General features: G+C 56.6%; 9 protein-coding genes across 9 annotated transcripts; 5 read left to right on the top strand and 4 right to left on the bottom strand.

The window, feature by feature from the left end:
• Positions 1 to 73: 73 nt before the first annotated feature.
• On the top strand, positions 74 to 2299 carry N7474_000901 (uncharacterized protein; the record flags this gene model as incomplete). Its single annotated transcript, XM_057192316.1, has 1 exon — positions 74 to 2299. The coding sequence occupies one exon, from the start codon at positions 74 to 76 to the stop codon at positions 2297 to 2299; it is 2226 nt and encodes a 741-aa protein (XP_057057269.1).
• Positions 2300 to 2458: 159 nt separating this feature from the next.
• Positions 2459 to 3484, bottom strand: N7474_000902 (PIG-L family deacetylase; the record flags this gene model as incomplete). The annotated part of the gene is made up of 1 exon (XM_057192317.1): positions 2459 to 3484. The coding sequence occupies one exon, from the start codon at positions 3482 to 3484 to the stop codon at positions 2459 to 2461; it is 1026 nt and encodes a 341-aa protein (XP_057057270.1).
• Positions 3485 to 5928: 2444 nt separating this feature from the next.
• N7474_000903 (alpha-arrestin) lies at positions 5929 to 7565 on the top strand (the record flags this gene model as incomplete). The annotated part of the gene is made up of 2 exons (XM_057192318.1): positions 5929 to 6649; positions 6679 to 7565. The coding sequence occupies 2 exons, from the start codon at positions 5929 to 5931 to the stop codon at positions 7563 to 7565; spliced, it is 1608 nt and encodes a 535-aa protein (XP_057057271.1).
• A 559-nt stretch (positions 7566 to 8124) lies between these two features.
• Positions 8125 to 9321, bottom strand: N7474_000904 (FAD-dependent oxidoreductase; the record flags this gene model as incomplete). Its single annotated transcript, XM_057192319.1, has 1 exon — positions 8125 to 9321. The coding sequence occupies one exon, from the start codon at positions 9319 to 9321 to the stop codon at positions 8125 to 8127; it is 1197 nt and encodes a 398-aa protein (XP_057057272.1).
• Positions 9322 to 10114: 793 nt separating this feature from the next.
• On the bottom strand, positions 10115 to 11617 carry N7474_000905 (integral membrane protein TmpA; the record flags this gene model as incomplete). The annotated part of the gene is made up of 1 exon (XM_057192320.1): positions 10115 to 11617. The coding sequence occupies one exon, from the start codon at positions 11615 to 11617 to the stop codon at positions 10115 to 10117; it is 1503 nt and encodes a 500-aa protein (XP_057057273.1).
• A 1797-nt stretch (positions 11618 to 13414) lies between these two features.
• Positions 13415 to 15323, top strand: afeA (adenylate-forming enzyme AfeA; the record flags this gene model as incomplete). Its single annotated transcript, XM_057192321.1, has 3 exons — positions 13415 to 13669; positions 13724 to 14847; positions 14906 to 15323. The coding sequence occupies 3 exons, from the start codon at positions 13415 to 13417 to the stop codon at positions 15321 to 15323; spliced, it is 1797 nt and encodes a 598-aa protein (XP_057057274.1).
• Positions 15324 to 16102: 779 nt separating this feature from the next.
• N7474_000907 (uncharacterized protein) lies at positions 16103 to 17110 on the top strand (the record flags this gene model as incomplete). The annotated part of the gene is made up of 1 exon (XM_057192322.1): positions 16103 to 17110. The coding sequence occupies one exon, from the start codon at positions 16103 to 16105 to the stop codon at positions 17108 to 17110; it is 1008 nt and encodes a 335-aa protein (XP_057057275.1).
• Positions 17111 to 17701: 591 nt separating this feature from the next.
• On the top strand, positions 17702 to 18619 carry N7474_000908 (uncharacterized protein; the record flags this gene model as incomplete). The annotated part of the gene is made up of 1 exon (XM_057192323.1): positions 17702 to 18619. One exon carries the CDS (start codon positions 17702 to 17704, stop codon positions 18617 to 18619), a length of 918 nt encoding a protein of 305 aa, XP_057057276.1.
• A 693-nt stretch (positions 18620 to 19312) lies between these two features.
• On the bottom strand, positions 19313 to 20146 carry N7474_000909 (uncharacterized protein; the record flags this gene model as incomplete). The annotated part of the gene is made up of 1 exon (XM_057192324.1): positions 19313 to 20146. The coding sequence occupies one exon, from the start codon at positions 20144 to 20146 to the stop codon at positions 19313 to 19315; it is 834 nt and encodes a 277-aa protein (XP_057057277.1).
• Between the last annotated feature and the right edge of the window lie 49 nt (positions 20147 to 20195).

A 20195-nucleotide genomic window follows, 5' to 3' on the forward strand; every position in this document is an offset into this window, starting at 1 on the left:
TCCTTCTCTCTCCCCCCTCCCGGCCACATTATTCTCCCTCTTCTTATCTTCCTCCCCCTTTCCCTTTCCTCTCATGCGAAGGATTCCCATCGCAGAGGGTCTCGCCTCTCCCTGGCGATGTCCCCCATCGCGGGTTTCAGCCAGAGATCTCCGCTGCAAACACCGGGTCGCCCATCATCCCAGCGGGCGCACAAGACACATCTCCTTTTCCACATCCCCAATCAGCAATGGCTCCCATCCCACAACCCAGCGCCGGGCGCTGTCTGGGCAGGTACCAAGGCAGGCGCTGCATACAAGCCAGGACCTCAATGACGACGTCGCCGTGCAATCCATGAGCCCACCCGAGTCAAAATGGGCGGCCTCGGAGGCCGAATACGCCGCAAACTTCCATCGCATCCTCACAATTGGCCAACCGGATCAAGTCATGCAGGCCATGACGGCCCAGCGGTCGGCACGCCTGGTCGCGGCGCTGCCCCAGCCTGTCTATATCGAGGTCCTCCACCTCTTATCGCCCTCCTACTTTATCCTGCCATTCCGAACCCTGCATCATGGAACGCATGAGTGGGCGGCCGAGCTCAAATCAGTCCCACAAATGCAAAGCATCTGCGACGGCTTCATTAAGAAGATAACCACGATCATGCAGTACAGAGCCTTAGCAGGGGGTAGGAAAGATCTGGCCGAATACACGCACCTGCTGGACTGTGCAAGGGCGACGGGCGACGGGGACTTTGCTCAAAGGTTGTGGGCGGCGGTGAAAGCGCAGGGAATCATCCCGGATGGCGTGGCCTACAGTTACTACATGGAGGCAAACGTTTGGGATCATTGCTACACAGGTGCAGAACGGGTCCGTCTGCATCCAACTGAAAGGACCTTCCGGATGCGACAGTATACGAAACCACCGGCGCGGGGCTACCAAGGCTACCGAACCGCAGGGTACTCCATTCAAAGACATATGCTGCATGTCTTCGAGGAGATGAAAAATGGGGGACACCCAGTCGATGAACGCACGGCGATCAATCTCCTCATTGCCTCAGCACGGGTCGGTCGCTTGGACACTGTGAGGAACGTCCTGAATACTTTCTGGAACATCGACCTGAACGCGTTGAACGCCCCGCTTGTCAACGAAAATGCCGAGGACAATCCTCCCGTTCCTCCGGTCCTAAACTACAGCTCAACATCCGCTCTACATCCCACGGAGAACCTTTTGTTTGCCGTTGCTCATGCCCTGGGCACGCTGCGCAGGGTTGACTTGATGATGATGGTGATCGAGTTCATATCTTCTTCCTACAATATTGCGATTTCCGAGCGAGTCTGGCGTGAGGTGTTCGAGCGGGCATATGTCATGGCCAGCGATGCCGCGAAATGGGGGCGGATCGAGAAAGACTCGATGCGAAGTGCGTTCCAGACCATGACCTCGGACCCTTATAATGTCCAGCCGACTCTCTCTATGTACCGGTGCATGGTCAATCTCAACATAAGAGAGGGCAAGGTCGAACCGTGCTTTCCCTTGCTCCAGGGAGCGTATGGCAAATACAAGGACAGCGTGCAGAAGCGTGAGCAGGCGTTGGATACTCTGCTGCGTCATCTGAATCAGGCCCTGGACCTCATGGCCGCCGGTCAGCCTGGTCCGTCACCCTTGGAGTCTCCTCAACTCTCCGAGGCCTTACACATGTACGATATCGCACGACTGGAAGAGTGGGCAGATGAAGGTCTCCTGCAGCGCTGTGCTTTCAAGGTGATGGGCTGTGGCGCACCAGAGATGGATATCCCCATGGATGTCTGGATCCGACAAAAGGTGCCGAAATTGATAGAAGAATGGCGGGATTTTCTGCCATCGCGGTTTTATATTACCGGAGAAGACTGGCGGATCGACTTCTGCGGCAACAGCACCAACCAGTCCGCCTTCAAGACGGCGCATCACTTCGTCCCGCAACGACGGCACACCGACCGGAACAGGATCTTTGCGCGCGAGACACCACCGAAGTTGGATGACCGGTACATCTGGAGACGGTTCTTCAACAAACACCAGCACCTTGATACCTCGATTCCACTTTTTCAGCGCATCCTCTCATTCGAGCGGATCCATGAATCAAATGCGCAACGCGAGGACCGCCGGGCAAAACAGAAGGTGGCGGAGCAGAATCCAGGGGTCTACTATCCGAGAGGTCATCCTCTGCATAAGAGAACTCCCTGGAAACGGGGGTCGTTTGGTCGACTCGTTGGCATGGGACGTATCCCCATGCCCACCGACAAGATTGCAACCTGGGATCGGGTCCCAGTGACCCCTGGCGAAGGCTAGAGAGCGGTTTCATGGACGAAATATATGTAACACTAGTTAGAGCTAGATTGTGTGAATATGCGTCCTATCAATACATATATCCATCCACCAGGGAATGGGTTGGGTTCCAATTATATATGTCCATTATTTCCGAACCACCCTCCCCAGGAAAGTAAGAACCTAGACTTTCTCGCGCTTCAAGTCATTGACAGTCATATATCGCCCGATAGTGATCCACCCCCATCGGAACCAGACCATCTGGCTCGCATGGCCCTTGACCATCGCCGACTGGGCGGTCATCCACTCGCCGATCGAGCTGACGAACAGCAGCCGGACGGGCCCCGCATCCGAGGCGGACTTGGACTTGGACTTGGCGGATGAAAACCACGAAGCGACATTGCTCCACGCGCCCAGGGCCATGGTGACCGGGGCGTCGAGCACGCCGGCATACTTGCGGAGGATTGACGTCGAGGTGAGCGTGTATAGCGTCACAGGACAGCTGTAGCCGGCTTTGTCTTTCATGAGCTCGCGCAGGAAGCGGACTGCGCCGTGGTAGAGGGATCGGTGGTTGGGGTGGTTGCTCACGCCGTGTTGGTCGAAGGTGAGGAGTACGTCGATGGTCGCTGCTGCGGGACCGTCGTGGAGTTGGGAGTGCTGCGGTTGCTTCGGTTGTTGCGCAGCCTGCTGTGATTTGTGCTTCCTCTGTTTGGAGGAAGAGGATGTGGTGATGGCGGTAGTGGTAGCAGTAGCAGACGAGCCATTCGACTTCAAATCCGGCGCGAACGCCGACGCCAACAACGAGGCAATCTCCGTCTCCGACCATTGCGCCTGCATGCTATCCGGAAAGCGTTCGGGGTCATCCACAATGAAAACATCCGACTCCTCGCGCAGACCCAGCTGCATCGCGCTCTTCTGGAGCTCCTTTTTGCGCGTCTCGCCGAGGCCGGCGGCGTTGCCGGTGCTGAAGCACAGGATCTTGAGGTGATTGCCCAGCTCCGGCCTGGTGAGGGCTAGCACTGTGGGCGCGAAGAACATGGCCTCGTCGTCGGGGTGCGCGATCAGGAGGCAGATGCGCTTGTTGTGCAGGCGAGGCAGGGCGCGGGTGAAGGGGGAGAAGGAGGTGGTTGCGGATATGGTCCAGAAGAGGAGGACGGCGAGCATTGCCACCCCGAGGGCGGTCCAATTGCCTGAGGTTGCCGCCCACATGGTCTGTACGGCGTCGCGGAGATGTGAGATGGGTTGGTGGTGGCCGGGTGGTCTCCCTCTGCCTTTTTTTTTCTTCCTCCGACAAGCGACACTATCGCGAGGAACGAGGGAATAGAAAGACAGCAAAGCTCGTCGTCAATGTGGAAACGAAATATCGGGTGGATCAATCAGGGCAAGCTCCAGCTCAAGACCTGGCGCGGTGGGGAATGCGCATCGGACATCCCTCCCGGCGACGTGGTGGACGGGGGAGGCCAAAGGGTGGTGGTGGCGGTGGTTAATTGGTGGGTTGGTCACCGGAATCCGTGAACCAAATCCAGGGTGATTGATCTCCACGAATTGGGGGGAAAAGAACACGGTGGCAGGAAGCCCAAGAAAAAGGGGGACAACTGATTCTTTTCCTCTTCCGGTGCTGGCGATCCCCCGGAGTGCGTCACGTGCTGGCTCGTCGGATGGATTGACATGACCTCGCAGAGTTAATGGATTCATGGTCTGGTCTTCTTGTATTAAGGAGCTGTCTTGACGAAATTATCACTGGTAGAATCCATATCCTGTCGGATCATATAAACGTGATCCCCGGATCTGGCCAGATTGGCGCGTGGTGCATGCAGGCCACACTAACGCTGAGCTTATCCCTGCGATCGCCCATCTCATTGGCCTGGTTGAATTGACCAGGATCCCACGATCGAGAGATGCATCCTCGGGCGTCCACATATACTAGGTAGTTCAAGTGGCCGCACTGATGGTCATGGTATTATCATCTAGCTGGCCGAGATGAATGCCTATGGCTAGAGACCATCACCAAGTGTAGAGATCCCTCACAACTATCAACAATTGATACCGGCAAAGCCAATCATCGGGCCGACTCCATCCACACACACTCGCCTTGCAACGAACCAGGGACAGCAGTCTTGGCCTGGCCCCGCCGACGGGAAAGGACCGCGCGCGGGAAAGAACCGTCGACCCGGACCGAGTACTACGATGCATCGACGGAGTGGGCTGAACACGACAGAAAATTTCCCGAGGACCCCTCGCGCACGATCGCCGCGCCCCGGGTCCCCCCCGACCGCAATTGGCTCGAATTCCCGATCCACAGACGGTGTGCAGTGTGCTCGCCATGACTTGCTGACGGCCCAGTCCCCAGTCGCAATGCATGGCGTGATCGGGTAACACGGCCGAGAGATGGGAGTTGGAGAGCACATGTCAGACGTGTCTTCCGGAGCTTCAGCTCCGTTCCTGAATGATGCTGCAGGACATGTGGGCGTGTCAATGGTGGACGACGAAAGTGTTAGGTAATAGGTGGAGAGGAACAAAACTGGTGATTCGCCCGATGCAGACCTTGTCCCGGGTAGGGCACCGATCACGGTTGACAGCTACAGTCCATCGTCAACTACAATCTGGAAGGACATCTCGGAACAAGAAAGGGGTGTTCATGTCCAGCCCCGCAAACACACGTCGTGAGTTGTTCTTTGCGGGGTATTGTTCCTTCCTATCGGCACCAGATGCCGTATGCACTGGGCTACCCTTCTGGCAAGCGGCAGAAAATTCTGCTGGATCATGTGGATCGGGGGTTTCGCGTTTGGTTGACCCGAAGCGGAAAAGCGGCGAGAGCGGGATCTTCCTTTAGCGCCTGTTTGGTCGTGTATGCGGTATGGTCACGATCGGTACAGGCCCTGGATGATGGCAGCATGACGAAGATGGCTCAAACGGTCCCTCGAATCAGTAAATTCCCGTATATAGTTCGAGATCATTGCTCTCGTCCCCGGAGGAACCATTAGGAGGTCCTCCCTACCGGCGGTCTCCGCTATCGGCCGGATCACCGCCCTCACGGACTCTCCCCGGGATCTTGTTCGGGCGCCGAGTTTACGATTGCCGACCGGAGACCCTAGTGAGTCACGGCGCACGGTCAGCAGATGTGGTGGATGTGGGGGAGGCCAGGTCAGGCGATGATCTAGTCGTTAGGAGGAGTGATTAATAATGCACCCATAGAGTAGTGCGTTAGTAGTTAGGAGCTAGGGAGTTACCCGAATGGTTTCCAGATGGTGCTATCACGCATTCATTCCCTGTAGGTCAAATGTCCACCGACGAGGCGTCCACAGCAGACCACCAGACGATGATGTAGCCGGCCGTAATCCCTGTGTCAGGTATGGTCACCGTACCGCCTGCTCCACCCATGACGCCAGCCCCACCAGAATGCGACCGTTCTATTTTTTTTCCCGGGCCAGACCTTGTGGCGGTTCCTGGAAACTTCTTTCGATGCTAAGAATTTTTCGCCATTTCCACGGATTCGGCCATTTAAGGCTCAGAGCACATGACTCCCACCCCTCCATTAAAAGCAGTGCGCTGGCCCGCTTCTGGGCCGACTAAATATGTTTGGTTCCTTTACTTGCACCCATCTATCCCACCTCTGCCACCACCGAACGGCTTCGTAACTTCCGATCCTTGATATGCCCGGCCGTCTCATCCCCAACTTCGTTCGGGGCTCGGCCTCCCTCCACTCCTCGGTGGCCTCGACCCCCATCCACTCCAATTCCTCGTCGACGGCCTCGGTCAACGAGATCCCCGGCCACCATGCCCCGCCCAAAAAGTCCGTCGACCGCGCCAGGTCCCCGGAGCGTCGCCTGTCCTTCAACATGGACTCGCTGATCCACCCGCACCGCAACCTCAGCAAGGACAAGGAGAAGCGCCGCAGCCTGGGCCGCGCGGCCCGCTCCAAGGAACGTTCCAGCAAGGAAAGCCTGGTCGTCCCATCGGCCAAGCTCGAGGCTCTCGTGGAGTCGCCGCCGCTCACCTGCTACGGCACGCCGGCCAATTCCACCGGCGCTCTGTTTTCAGGCCGTTTGCGGGTGGTGGTCACCGAGGTGGCCAAGGAGATCAAGCTCGACCAGTTTGATATGCGCCTCGTCTCCAAGACCAGCACCAAGAAGCCCGTCTCCAACAACTGCCCCAACTGCCTCTCGCGCGTCGACGAGCTGACCCGCTGGAACTTCCTGACCGAGTCTCTGCCGCTCAAGACCGGCACCCATGATTTCCCCTTCAGCTACCTGTTCCCGGGCCACCTCCCGGCCTCTTGCAATGGATCGCTGGGCCAGATCGAGTATTTCCTCGAGGCGTCGGCCAAGAGCAACGCCGGCGAGGAATTCTCGCTCCGACTCCCACTGAACGTCCGTCGGGCTATCCTCCCCGGCAACGACAAGTCGTCCATCCGCATCTTCCCCCCACCAACCTCACCGGCCGCATTGTGCTCCCCTCTGTCGTCCACCCCATCGGCAAATTCCCCGTCGAGATGACCCTGAGCGGGGTGGTGGACAAGAACGAGGAAACCCAAACCCGCTGGCGCCTGCGCAAGATGATGTGGCGCATCGAAGAGCACCAGAAGATCGTGTCGACCGCCTGCCAGAAGCACGCCCACAAGATCGGCGGCGAGGGCAAGGGCGTGTTGCACCAGGAGACCCGCATCATCGGCCACAACGAAGAGAAGAGCGGGTGGAAGACCGACTTTGACACCGCCGGCGGTGAGATCGGCATGCAGTTCGACGCCAGTATCAACCCGACTACTAACCCCGTGTGCGACATGGATGCCCCCGGCGGGCTGGAGGTGAAGCACAACCTCGTCATCGAGCTCATTGTCGCCGAGGAGTTCTGCCCGAACCGCAACACCCGTCTCATCACCCCCACCGGCGCGGCCCGCGTGCTGCGCATGCAGTTCAACTTGCACGTCACCGAGCGCAGCGGTCTCGGCATCAGCTGGGACGAGGAGATGCCCCCGGTCTACGAGGATGTTCCCGCCAGCCCGCCGGGCTACTTCAAGCTTGGCGGCGACGGCGCCAGCTCGATCGAGGACTACAACGGCTCCCCACTGCCGCTCCCCGACTACGTGGAGCTGGAGCGTATGGAGTCAGTGCGTCTCGACAGCGACTCCACCCACTCCTCCAACTCATCCGGTAGCGGCGGCAACCGTGTCCGCCGTTTCCCCGGTTTCACTGCCGAAGACTTCATCACTGGCAACTCTCCCGAACCGTCTCCTCTCCCATCTGCCGTACCCTCTCGCGCTCCATCCATCGACGCCGGTAGCACGGCATGACTTTGTTTTTCTTTTCATGACGTTACGACTCCATGATCTCTTTTCAAAACTCCTTCTACCTTCCTCATTCAACATTACGATAATTTTTCTCTTATTCCCTTTTGTGTCTCATGATACCTACGACAGAAAGAATGTCGGATCCCATCTGACAGATGACTTGGCTTGGCTATCACTTCTATCTCCGCTTTCTCACAATATCCGCATTATACCCGTGCCTTTTCACTTCTTCTTTTTATCTGTGGATATTTTGTTTCTGTTTGGAATGGTTATGTTTCGGGCTGGGGGTTTCTTTCTTGCTACTTGATATTATTGATACTTAATTAATCGATCATCCCCCAACCGTTTCTTTAGCGTAAATTTATATCTGATACGTAGAGATAGGATCATACTCATCCCCACTAGGACTTCTGCAACCGTATATCAATGCCTGTCAACGCTTATCAACGGTTGCGTCAATGGGGTTACGTATATGCAGAGTGAAGTATATTAAAGAGACGAGATCTATATATTGTACACGCTTGAGAGGAGAAGACAACGTCATAAAACCAAACCCTATCCATCACAGCACCTCCTCATCAATATCATAAGCCAAATGCTTCTGTCCCATCCCCCTCCGATCCAGCCCAACCGCCCACGACACCAACAAAAACATCCAAAGCGCCATCTCCTTACACCACAGTCCCCACGGACCCGCCTTCTTCCTCGCCTCCGCATTGCGCGCAGCCAAAGTATAGATCTTATCCACGCGCGGGCGCCGAATCTGCTCAAAGCGCGCATAGGCCTCTGCCACAGGTCGCCCCGGATCCTCCAGCAGTCGCGCCAACAGAAACACATCCTCCAGCGCCATCGACATCCCCTGCCCGGCATGCGGCTGCATCGCGTGCGCCGAGTCGCCAATCAAATGCACCCGTCCCCTGGCCCACGACTTGCCCAGCGGAAGCCGGTAGATGGGCAGGAACTTGACCACGGACGTCGAGCGCACTATCTCCCGGAGGATATCGCCCCAGGCCCCCCGCGCGTCCTTTAGGACATGCAGCATCGACTCCTTGAATCCTTCCACCTCGGTCTTGCCGTGCACTTCCCACCCATCCCGCTCATCGCCCACAGCCGTGGACTTCGGCAGCGCGACCTCCTTGACAAACACCCAGAACAGCTCGTTCAGATCCGGTCCGCACGGCGTCGCGGCGAACATCCCCTCCTGCGTGAGCGTGGCATTCATCCCGGCGACATGGCTCTTATTCGGCACGACCGAGAACAGTCCCGCAAATCCCGAATACTCGGGCACCTGCTTCGGATCGACGTACAGCCTCCGCACCGCGGAATGGATGCCATCGCACCCAAACAAGAAATCCGCCGTATCCATCGTCCCGTCGTCAAAGGTCGCCGTCACCCTCTCATCCTTTTCCGTGAGCGAGGCTAGGCTCTTCCCCCAGTGAATGGTAATCCCGGCCTTGCGCACCGCGTCGAGGAGCACCTCCACCAGATCGGTGCGTTTAATCCGCATGAAGCCAAACCCTGTCTGCTTGCGCGCCCACACGACCGGATCGGGCGTGCCGAGGATAGAGCCCTGCATGGAGCGGATGATGACTTCGTTATTGTCGTACCCGCGCGCAGCGAGGTCGTCGTACACGCCGAGCCGGTGTAGGAGGCGCAGGCCGTTGGATTGGATGCCAATTGCGCCGCCGAGGGTTGTGGGTTCTGAGCGCAGCTCGTAGATCACGCTGCTTATGTTGGCCTTTTGTAAGCGTAGTGCCATTGCGAGACCGGCTGGGCCTCCGCCGATTATGATGGCCTGAGACTGGCGGGTTAGCGGTGATTTGTTTGGATGGGTGGAGGGGGCTTGCCTTGCGCTTTTCAGACATTCTTTTGGTTTTGGTATGTGGAATTGAAATTGGAATTGGAATTGGAGATGAGGTCGAGGAGTCTGGGTCTTTAGTGCACTTATAGTCTTGGTGGTGCGGCAGGATTGACTATTTTGGCGGAGAGACTCCGCGGCTTTTGTTGCTTATTAGAGTTAGGGCTCCACGGAGAATACTGCGGGATGGACGATGACAGGATTGCTGCCTGAATGCCTGGATCCTAGGAGGCAACCAACTGTCAGACCCACCCGTTCGAGAACCCGACGCCCTAGCCCAGAAGCGGACTGGCGCCGTGGTCGGATCCTGTCCTTTAAGCCCTAACACGCCGATGGGATCCCCACAATTTGGAATTATAGATCATCCATTTCTCGTTTGCAGGTGGCTAACAGTTGGCTTGCACGGACATGACACGGAATGCACCAGGCGGACAAGGCTATGGCTCACTCATTATTCGCTGATGGATTTCCCCTGAAGCCGACATGATTCCAAATCACCCAGAGTCTTATGTAGTGGACCACATCCCCCCCCAGCGCCCCCTACCTCGCACTAAACTACTTTGCTCTCTCTCAACCCATCTTGTCAGATGGTTGCTATAAAAAATGATTTGAGTTTCTTTGGCATTCCTTCGTCTCGCCCCCTAAAAAACACACCTGTCAAACAAGGCATAGTCCGAACGCCGCGCAAACAAAGTCAAGAATCGAATATCGGACCAAAGGCGGGAGTCCCTCTCGCCTCGAGGCCGTAGACAAGCCGGCGTGTCAGCACAGGGTTACTGATCACGCACACCGCTTCTGCGTCGAACTCGCGGACCAGGCGCTGCACCATGGGGAGCATGTCGACTCGCCCGCTCTTGTCGGTGTCCATGATAATGGGGTCCGAATCCATCCGGCGCACAAGATCCAACACCCCCTGGCCATAGGTGTTGAGCGGTGCCCGGGTTTGCCACACGACGCGCAGCGCGGGCCGGTGCTCGTCGCCCAGGAACGACAGGCACGGTCCAATGCCGGACCCTGTGGTTACGACGATGACGCGCCGGAAGACGCGCATGGCGTATGCAACACCGTAGATCAGCACGCCGCGCTTCCACAGGTGCTGCGGCGGCTGCTGGATGCAGTCGCGCGTCCAGTCGCCAGCCTTGGACACCAGCGCGGAAAAGCTGGGTTGCTCATGGTCGGCGTCCGGGAAGGTCGCGAACCCGTGCCAGTCTCGCAGCGGGTGTTTGGCGAGCTGGATGCCCTTCCCGAAGGACGTGGTGGTGTGGTCCAAGTGCAAGCGCACGGCATGCGAGGAGAGAACCTCGGCGCGAACGGGGACCTTGCGGAGCAGCAGCCACGGATGGATGATGGCGACCACGGTGATAACCAGGAACCAAAAAACCGGAAGCGTGATCAGAAACCGGCCCAGCGGCTGATCCTGGGCCCGGCTGGTCTCGCGTGCAAAGACCAGCAGCAGCGCAACAAACATGGCGATCACAAGCCACCCGCAGAAACGGTGGGTGAGTTCGAAATAGTCGTGCCGTTTCATTCGAAACGTGGGATGCGCCACCACGATGATCACCAGCAGCAGTGCCAGGATCGTGTACGCTAGCACCACCGGTGCGGCTGACATGCTGCTGCTACTGCTGACCGTCTCGGCCTGCCAGTACTCGTGCGACATCACGCCGATGAAGCCCATGTACCAGATGAGGGCGGCGATGCCGCAGCCGCTGTGCACGCCGCCATAGTGGTAGACCTTGGCTGCCATGCGGCGCAGGAACAGCGGCGATGATCTCGGCATGGAGCAGACTACCCAGAAGATGGTGTTGACTACCAGCGGCTGCCGAGCTAGTCCGCAGGCGAGCAGGTTACCGGCGGTGGCATTGACCAAGGCCAGCAGCTTGCGGTCTGCCGTCATGACGGCCACGAAGACGGCCATATTGGCGAGGACGACCAGCGTGAAGAGTCGTCGATAGAGGTTGAGGGCTGTGTACCTGAGTGCAGCCAGCCGTTTTGGTTTGACGGTCTGAGCTTCGAGGTCCAGTTGTTTCTCGTCCGAGGGAGACTCAAGATCAACCGATCCCAACTCTTCGGAGCGATACTTCTCGAGCTTGGTGATCTCGCCGCCCTCGGTGAGTGTGACCTCGCTAGGCCTGGGCGAGTTGAGCTTCGCCTCTGGAGGCATGGCGACGTCAATCGTCTTGACCGAGAACGACATGATGGGGGAAGAAGCAGACTATTCAAAAGGCGACTGCGAGGAAAAGAGAGGGAAGGGCTGGTCGGAGGAGAGGGAGGGACATGGATGGATGGATGGGCGTTGATATCTCGACCAGGAAGCAGGTCTGGGGGGACTTTCTCTCCCATCCTTCTTCCTCTTCCTCTTCCTCACCTCGGCATCAGCATCATCAGCATCACATCTGAACCCGCCACTCGAACTCACTCCTCCCCGATATTGCAACCTCTCCACGCAACCCGATCTTCCAAATCATTATCACCATGATCACACTATTGGCTTTTTTTTTTTTTTTTTTTTTTTTTTCCTGTTCATGGGGTGTATGACACCATCACACCGGATCCAGGCCCGCGACGACAACGACTGAGGTTACGACAAAGCCAATAATGCCCCAACGACTGGGCCAGCGCCCACTCTCTCACGGGCGGGATCAACAGCCGATGGAGCTAGCTACGAAGTCAGATCACAGCGGACACCGTCAACCGCAACGGGATCGGCCGGAAAGGAGCTGTGGAGTGGTTCGTGGGTATAGAGACGGGCTGGCATGTAACCTCGCGATCAACAAAATCAACCTTCACAACCCTGACCTGAGCGCGATCCACCAGTGGCGCAGTGTCTTGGGCCGTCACCGGGTGACGAGCACGAGCATCAATTTCTACTGGGGAATGACGATGGATCTCATCACATCGGCGTGTGAAGAAACCGGGAGCGGGGGATCGATAGCGCGATCGATGAAGAACGACTGAGCCTCCAATAATGCGGCGATCCCAACGTTTTTCCACCGCCGCACCCAATCGGCAGCAAGATGTGGCTTGACGACGCCACGAGATCTCAGCAATAAACCCTGATTTATTGACTCGAGTGATTCGCAGTTCCATCACCGTGGATCCCGAGACAGGAGCTCACATTCACCGATGAACATTCTTGTGATCTAGAATTCTGGCATGCTAATCCGGGCTCCCCGAAACCTGGTTCCAGCGCACAAAAGGAGGGATCGGGAGGAACGCGGGCCCACTCCCCACTTGTCAGGCTCGGTCGGATCTTGTTAAGCACCAGCCGGACCATGGATGCTGGGACGGTTGGCCCGTCTGGTTGTATTTCGGTCGGATCTGAGGAGCGGGTACGATAGGCGCTCGAGCCAGGCGCTAGGGCCAAGTCTGGCGGATTATTCGCCTGCAGATCCCCGATCGACGAACATGTTCGCGAGACACACGACCTGGGCGATCCCCGATCACCGTCTTGGACATTATCACCTGGACCATGATCATTATCACCGTGATGGGCTACGCACTATTGAGTCTGGCCCGCCTGCCGGGGCCAGTGGAGGCCGCCGAGTGCCCACGGACCAAGGGATTGTGTGTTGGAGCCAGGTTGCATGTACCTTAGCCGGAAGGACAGTGGTTCGATGTGATATCACCAATCCTCTATTCCCGACCTCTACTCTATAGTCCTCGGCCTGTGTAGTCTAATCCCTGCGTTCACTACTGCACGTCGATCTGTTAATTGTCATCGCAAGTGGGTCTGCGTCCAGCCTGTCGGGACCACTCACTTACCTAAGCCCTGGTCGATTCCAAATCACATCAACAGCAGAAGGATGGCTGAAACCTCGTTATAGTTTATCTCAAATCATTTGCTCCCTCCACATATATAAGTATCCCGGCAGGGGTCGAGTCCATCCGTCCGATCCCTGCCGTGATACACTCTACTCTACTCTACTACTCTCCCAACCTACCATACTCTTAACTCCATCCTTCTCACTCACTCCCTCCCACCTCTTTCATCATGGTCCACTGGGACTCAATGGGTGGCACTTCGGACCCCCTGCTCCGGCCCGATGTCTACACGGATCTCTTAACCTTTGCCTTCTCGGGCCACAAGCCCTACAACCCGAGCCAGCCCTTGTTCATTGATGCCGAGGATCCCTCCCGGTCTTTTACAGCCCTCCAGTTCCGCCAGCTGGTCCGGACGCTGATTGCGGGCTTCAAGGCCCACAATGTGCAGCCCGGGGATTGTGTGCTGCTGCATCTGGGGAACAGCGTCAGTATTGCAGACCAATCATGACCCGCTCGGAAGATTAACCCAGATCTATAGATCTTGTACCCCGCGCTGTTCTTCGGCATTATCGGCGCTGGCGGTGTCTACATGGGCTCCAACCCGCGTAGCCAGCCCCAGGAACTGGACCACATCGTCGGCCTCGCTGACCCCAAGCTGATCCTCACCACGCGCGATGCGCTGCCCATGGTGAACGAGGTGGCTACCGCTCGCGGCATCCATCCCAGCCAGGTGTGCCTGGTGGACGAACGCGCGGTCGACTATTGTGCCCAGCTCTTCCTGTCGTACGAGCTGGGATACCCAGCCGGCAACCACTTCGCCATGACCGGCGGGGACTCACGCCACTTCAATTTCGCCCACCTGATCTGCTACGGTGAGACCGACTGGCTCGTCTTCAATGATCCCGGCAGGGCCCAGTCCACGCCCGCAGCCATGTTCTCGACCAGCGGCACGGGCGGTCTCCCCAAGGCCGCCATCCTCTCGCACCATGCGATCGTGTCCCACCACCGCTCTATCCAGTACGACGTGCCCTACCCCGTCAGTCGCCTCATGTCCCTGCCCATGTTCCATCTCTTCGGCGCCCTGTGGACTCACCTGTTCCCCGTGCGATACGGCCACCCGCTCTTCGTCCTGCAGCGTTTCGAAATGAACCAGTTCCTCGCCACTGTGCACCAGTACCGCATCTCAGAGACTTACCTGGTGCCCGCCATCATCCACGCCGTCAACCAGTCCTCCATGCCCGTGGCCGACTACCTCGGCTCGCTGCGCTATGTGGGCATCGCGGGCGCCCCCATCGACGCCCAGTCCGTCGAGCACTTCCGCAGCCACCTGCATGCCCACGCATCGGCCTGTCAGCTCTGGGGCATGACAGAGGTGGGCGTCACCTTCCAGCAGCGCTATGGTCAGCGCGGCAATGCAGGCAGCATTGGCACTCGGCTGTCTGGATACCAGGTCCGTCTGGTCGATCACGAAGGTAATATCTTGCACGAGGACGACCGCGCCGGCGAGCTGTGGGTCCGTGGTGCAGGCCTGCTCATGGGCTACAAGGGCCGTCGAGACGCAAAGGACCAGAAGGGATGGTTCCGCACGGGCGACGTGGCGTACGTCAAGAACGGCCAGTATTTCATTGTGGGACGGACCAAGGAGCTCATCAAAGTGCGAGGGTAAGTCAACAATCTCCCTCCCCAATCCTATACCTTCATGACTGACCATGCCACCCAGGTGGCAAGTTGCCCCCGCCGAAGTGGAAGCCGTGCTACTGCAACACCCGGGGATCGGCGACGCCGCCGTGACAGGTGTCAACCTCAAAGACGGCAGCGGCGAAGTGCCGCGCGCGTTTGTTGTGCGCTCGCGCGATCCCAAGGTAGAGCGCCTGACAGCCGATGAAGTGTACACGTTCGCGCGCAAGCGACTGGCCAGCTACAAGGCCCTGGACGGCGGGGTGCTTTTCGTGGAGGAAATCCCGCGTACGGCCAGCGGCAAGATCCAGCGCTTCAAGCTGTCGCAGATGAATTCCTACCGGGAGATGATGGCCTCCATGCTCTCCCGTTTCGACGGCCACGGCTCCTCGCGCCCGTCCGGCAGCCCGGATCTGTCCAGTGTGGGCGTGCACGCGCAAGAAGGCCGCGTCGCAGTCTGATGACGACTGCATCAGTATTTAAAACGACGGTCATCGGGTCTGGAGCACTCGTTATTTCGGAAAGGATTGATTGATTGCGGGAACGGAATATGGAAATGGCGTTAACCGGGACTATGGGGTGGGCGGATTGATAATGGCGTTTTGTCTTTTTTCCCCTGGGTTTCTATATATGGTTTCGGGTGGGACGGACTTTGTTTTATTTTTATTGCGTTTTATGCTTTTATGACTGCTCCTGCATTGCTGCTCGGAGGTTTTCCGTCTTTATGGTTATGGTCATGGTTATGATTTTATGTCTTCTCTCCTAAATAACGATGATACTCTGGTTTACTCTTTCGTAGTTCACGCAAGGGCTTAACAGTGGTAATTAATAGATGTTCTAGTATACGCTCCGGTGCCATGCCCTTGGTTGAGGCGATTGGGATCAGCTGGGTGGCCACTATGATTGCCCTACTCCTGGTTCTTGCCTCACCCTCGCTGTGGGTGGTGTACTTGAAGAGCCACGAGTGGAGGAGGCAAGAGTCTGCGTGCAGGAGGCTTAACCTTACTTGGTAGCATCGAGAAGTACGCGTCTCTTGAGAATGCACTGCTAAAATTACTTGTTTTGAAAGATATGTTCATCAGAGTCCCTTGCAGTCTTGCATCCATCGACCCGTGATGGAGAGTAATGGCGGTGAGGGAGACCCAAATCTGATCTGAGAAATATGTATATGTATAGGAGTGCTTCTAAATTAAATCACCAGCTGCGGAGTCTAAGAGACGAGTCTCTCCAAAACACCGTTATGAAGGACCCTAAACCCCGAGTCATCCTTCTCCTCACGTACCCGCGTACGGCATCGAACCTGCTCACCCACACTCTGTCACTCGATCGGCAACCTAATACCATTTCGCCCTGGAGTGGAGGTTACTTCTTCCGGCCCGTGGTCGTCAATAACACGCTCCCCTACCCGGGCAAACATGTTCAAACCTGGACAAAGGCGCAGCGGGCCCACGCCGCCCACGTCTACCAGTCCTGTTACGATGACCTGTGCCTGTGGATCGACAAGGCACGAGCCGAGAACAAAACTCTCTTCCTCAAGGAGCATATCCGGTTCATGGTGGACCCGACAGCTCTGAGTGCATTCATGCACGGAGACGGTACGGTGTTTGAGGCACCGTGGACGGTGCGAAGTCCCCGAGACGGGTCCAAAGAGACTCACTCCCCCAGGAATATAACAATACTTCCCGATCGAGTCTTGGCAGAAGCGCGTCACATCTTTCTCATTCGACATCCAGCCCTCACGGTTCCGTCGTATTACCGGGCCTTTGTGGATCTACACGGCCCGGAAGCTGTGATAAAAGAGGAAGCTAGGTTGATGGCCCACGTCACTCTATATTGGACACGCTGTGTCTATGACTGGCTACAGTCCATACAGGCCAGCTCTGATATGGTCCAGCCCATGATACTAGACGGGGATGATTTCATCACAAACCCGCAGTTGTTGACGGAGGTGTGTGAATTCACGGGAATGGATAGCTCGAAGCTGCAGTTTGAGTGGGCGCCGGCGACCGAGGCGGAACTTGATCAGCTTCCAGATACGACGATGAGGAGAATGCGAGGGACGCTCTTCACCTCTTCGGGCGTTATGAAGGAGAAGGCTTGGAACGGCAACCGCTGTATTAGGGAAGAAGCGCACAAGTGGAGGGATGAATTCGGAGACCACGGAGCGGAGTGGATTCAGAAATGGGTTTGGAAGTCAATGCCAGATTATGAGTTTCTCAAAGCAAGGAGGTTTCTGGGCAAAGCTTGAAAGATGCGAGGTATAATACTTATAGCGGTGAGCGTATTAGATCCGACCAATACGAGAATGGATCAGACTGAGTGGCTTAAGCTTATGTGCAGATTAGATCGGTATGCAAGTAGAGTGGAAAGAGAATGAATCCAAGGTGTTGGTCAACCCTTGCCGTTCCGGCTTTATATTGCTAGACTAGCGCACTATGCTCCTGCTGATCGATGTTAGGACTGTCAAAGTTCCAGCACATTGAGAGCCACACCCTAGAGATTTCCCGCTGTTGTAATTGTTCCCTGCTATAAAAACCTTGTGATTAATGTCCACCGAAATGGAAGATGGCATTGCTAGACATTGGGTTAGACTTGAAAAGAATACTGGTCTTTTTCCTAGGCCTGTTTCTATCTTGGAGTTCAAGCAAAAATGCCCTCCGGGACGGTTGACTAATCTCATCTATATTATCCCCGACCAAGAACGGCACAAGCTGCCAACCGCGGTTGAGCTATATGACGACATGACGAAAGAGCGACAGGAGTCTGACCAGAGATTAATATTATCGCATATCCTGCCATCTTCCACAGACACACTTAATTGACCAACTCCGCCACCACCATGCCAGAAACAGCACCCGTGCTCGTCACCGGCGCCGCCGGCGCAGTCGGGGGAGTAGGCCGACACGTCGTCACCCTCCTCCGAGCTTCCAATGTCCCCGTCCGTGCAGTGGTGCGCCGAAACGACGACCGCGCCGCCCAGCTCCGCGACCTAGGCGCAGAGGTCGTGGTCGCGGACCTCGCCAAATCCGAACAAGTCTTCCCTCTCCTGGCGGGATGCAAGCGCATTTTCTTCAGCACAAGCGTCTCGTCACAGTATCTAGAGTCGACGATGGTCATGGCGGCGTCGGCACGGGCTCAGGGCGATATCGAGCTGATTGTCAACATGTCCCAGATGACAGTTTCCGAGATGGATCTGACGCATGTCACTGAGTCGCCGCAGCATAGACTGCAATTCCTGAGTGAGCAGGCGCTGAACTGGTCCGGTGTGCCGGTGACGCATTTACGGGCGACATCGTTTCAGGAGAATCCACTGTTTTGGGGGTATGCGGCCAAGAGCATTGAGGCCACGGGGACGGTGAGCATGCCGTTTGGGAAGAGCCGAGTGAATCCCATTGCTGCGAAGGACGTGAGTGAAGTCGCTGTGACGGTCTTGATGAACCCCTCGAAATATGCGGGCCAGATTCTGGAGCTGACGGGCCCGAAATCGGTCGATATGTACGACCATGTCAAGGAGTATTCTACCGCACTCGGCCGGGACATCTCCTACGTGCCAGTGTCGTTAGACGAGTGGAAAGAGATGGCCCAGAAGAGCACCGGCTCGGACCACACGGATCATCATATCATGACCATGGCCAAGTTACATGCTGAGGGACGGTATGACAGGTATACGGATTCCGTCAAGGAGATCCTTGGCCGGCCGGCGACGAGTCTTTCCGAGAACATCAAGAATGACCGGAGCCACTTCCCAGTCAGCTGAACTGATGTTTGGAACTTGGCACCAGGCCCAAGTCAAGGTTCCCGTCATTATTCATTGTAGCTAGCTCTTCGGTTTCTGCAGTGGCGCCACCGGTAGGATTACAAACAGAAGAGTGAGGGTGGAATCCAACTTGACAGATAATCACGCCATCCTAGTTGACAATCGATGTCTTTCAAGTAGACCGGACCGGATTGGCGTAGTCAAATAAGGCCATTTTGTCGGTCAATCACACATGTGCAGCATGTTATTCAGACAATGGCCCATGGTAAGGGGCAGGTTGCATCCCAAGTGTCTTAAAAGACAGGACTTTCCATATATCCTTAAGCCGCGGGAAAGAGGAAGGGGTTTCAAGTAAACAGGAACGGATGCTGGCGACCGAAGGTAACCTATGCAGTCATGGTTCCAGCTCGACTAGGATGCGGACTCCGTCAGTGAAGAGCAGCTTCCGCAGTCGTCGCGGTATGAGTCGTCTGTCTGTATCAATATTGTTGACACAGGCACGGGTTGTATCTCTGCAAATTTCCTGTCATTATTGGCACCATCGACTATCACCCTCAGCCGGAGCACAGCCAGGTCGTCCGTTGATTTTGCTTCGAGGCTGTTGCGATGGTCGAGAGTATTCGGCCATTGAGCTGCACCAAGAGCTAAATTCTCTTGCCAGCTCACATCTCGCTGAATTCTATTCAAGTTTGATCACAAAATCCCATACCCCATCCACCAAACCCCCCAAACCAACGGTCCCAATGCACCCAACATCGCCGCACCCACGGACATTTCGAGAATACACCAGATCCACAAAGTTCCAACCGCAGGCGCCTTCTTCATGACAGCGTAGTACGGATCCCCGTTCGTGATAGCAATAAGGTGTGCGCCTAGCACCGTCGCGACGGGTAGGAAGACAACTGTGCGTAGTGAGGGCGGGAAAATAAGTCGTCGTACTAGCCCGACAGAGTCATTGGATGTTGTATCCCGGCGCCGGAGCGATAGTGGGATCGGGATGGTAAAAATGTGCCCGTGGACGAGATGAATCAAGAAGGTGAGGAGTGGGAAGGTGACGATGAGCGATTCTTGCAAGAGGGCGCGGAAGTCGGTTTTTTCGGCATATTGGTGTGCTGCTAGGAAGGCGAGTGTGAAGTGGAGGGTTGTCAAGGGGAGAGTGAGGAGGACGGTGTCAAGGAGAGGTGGGAGTGGTTTGTTGTTGCTATTGTTGATTTCGGGTTCGGACTCGTCATCGTCGTCCGAGGACAAGCTGTCTGCGTCTGTGTCGACAACCTCCCCTGCTGCATTGGTGGTCACTACTCGCATTCCCTGCGGTATATTCATCCCTGGAGAGGGGTTTTGCTTCTGGCCATCCTGGTCGAGGAGCTGGTTCTGGCGCTCCGCGATGATATCGTAGAGTGTTTTGGTGCGCGTGTTCTGCGATGGAGTGCCGCGTGGAGGATGGGCAAGAGGGATTGAAGGCTCGCTGTCGGCGGAGACAGATGCAGCAGCAGCAGCACGGCGCTGCTTGCGGTTCTGGGGTGCCATGGGGAAGAGAGGGCGTGTGAAGAAGGGAAGAAGGGGAAAAGGTGTCAAA

The sequence above is a fragment of the Penicillium riverlandense genome (genome assembly GCF_028828495.1).
Source record: "Penicillium riverlandense strain IBT 135883 chromosome Unknown utg000001l_segment0_segment0, whole genome shotgun sequence".
NCBI classification, from domain to species: Eukaryota; Fungi; Ascomycota; class Eurotiomycetes; order Eurotiales; family Aspergillaceae; genus Penicillium; species Penicillium riverlandense.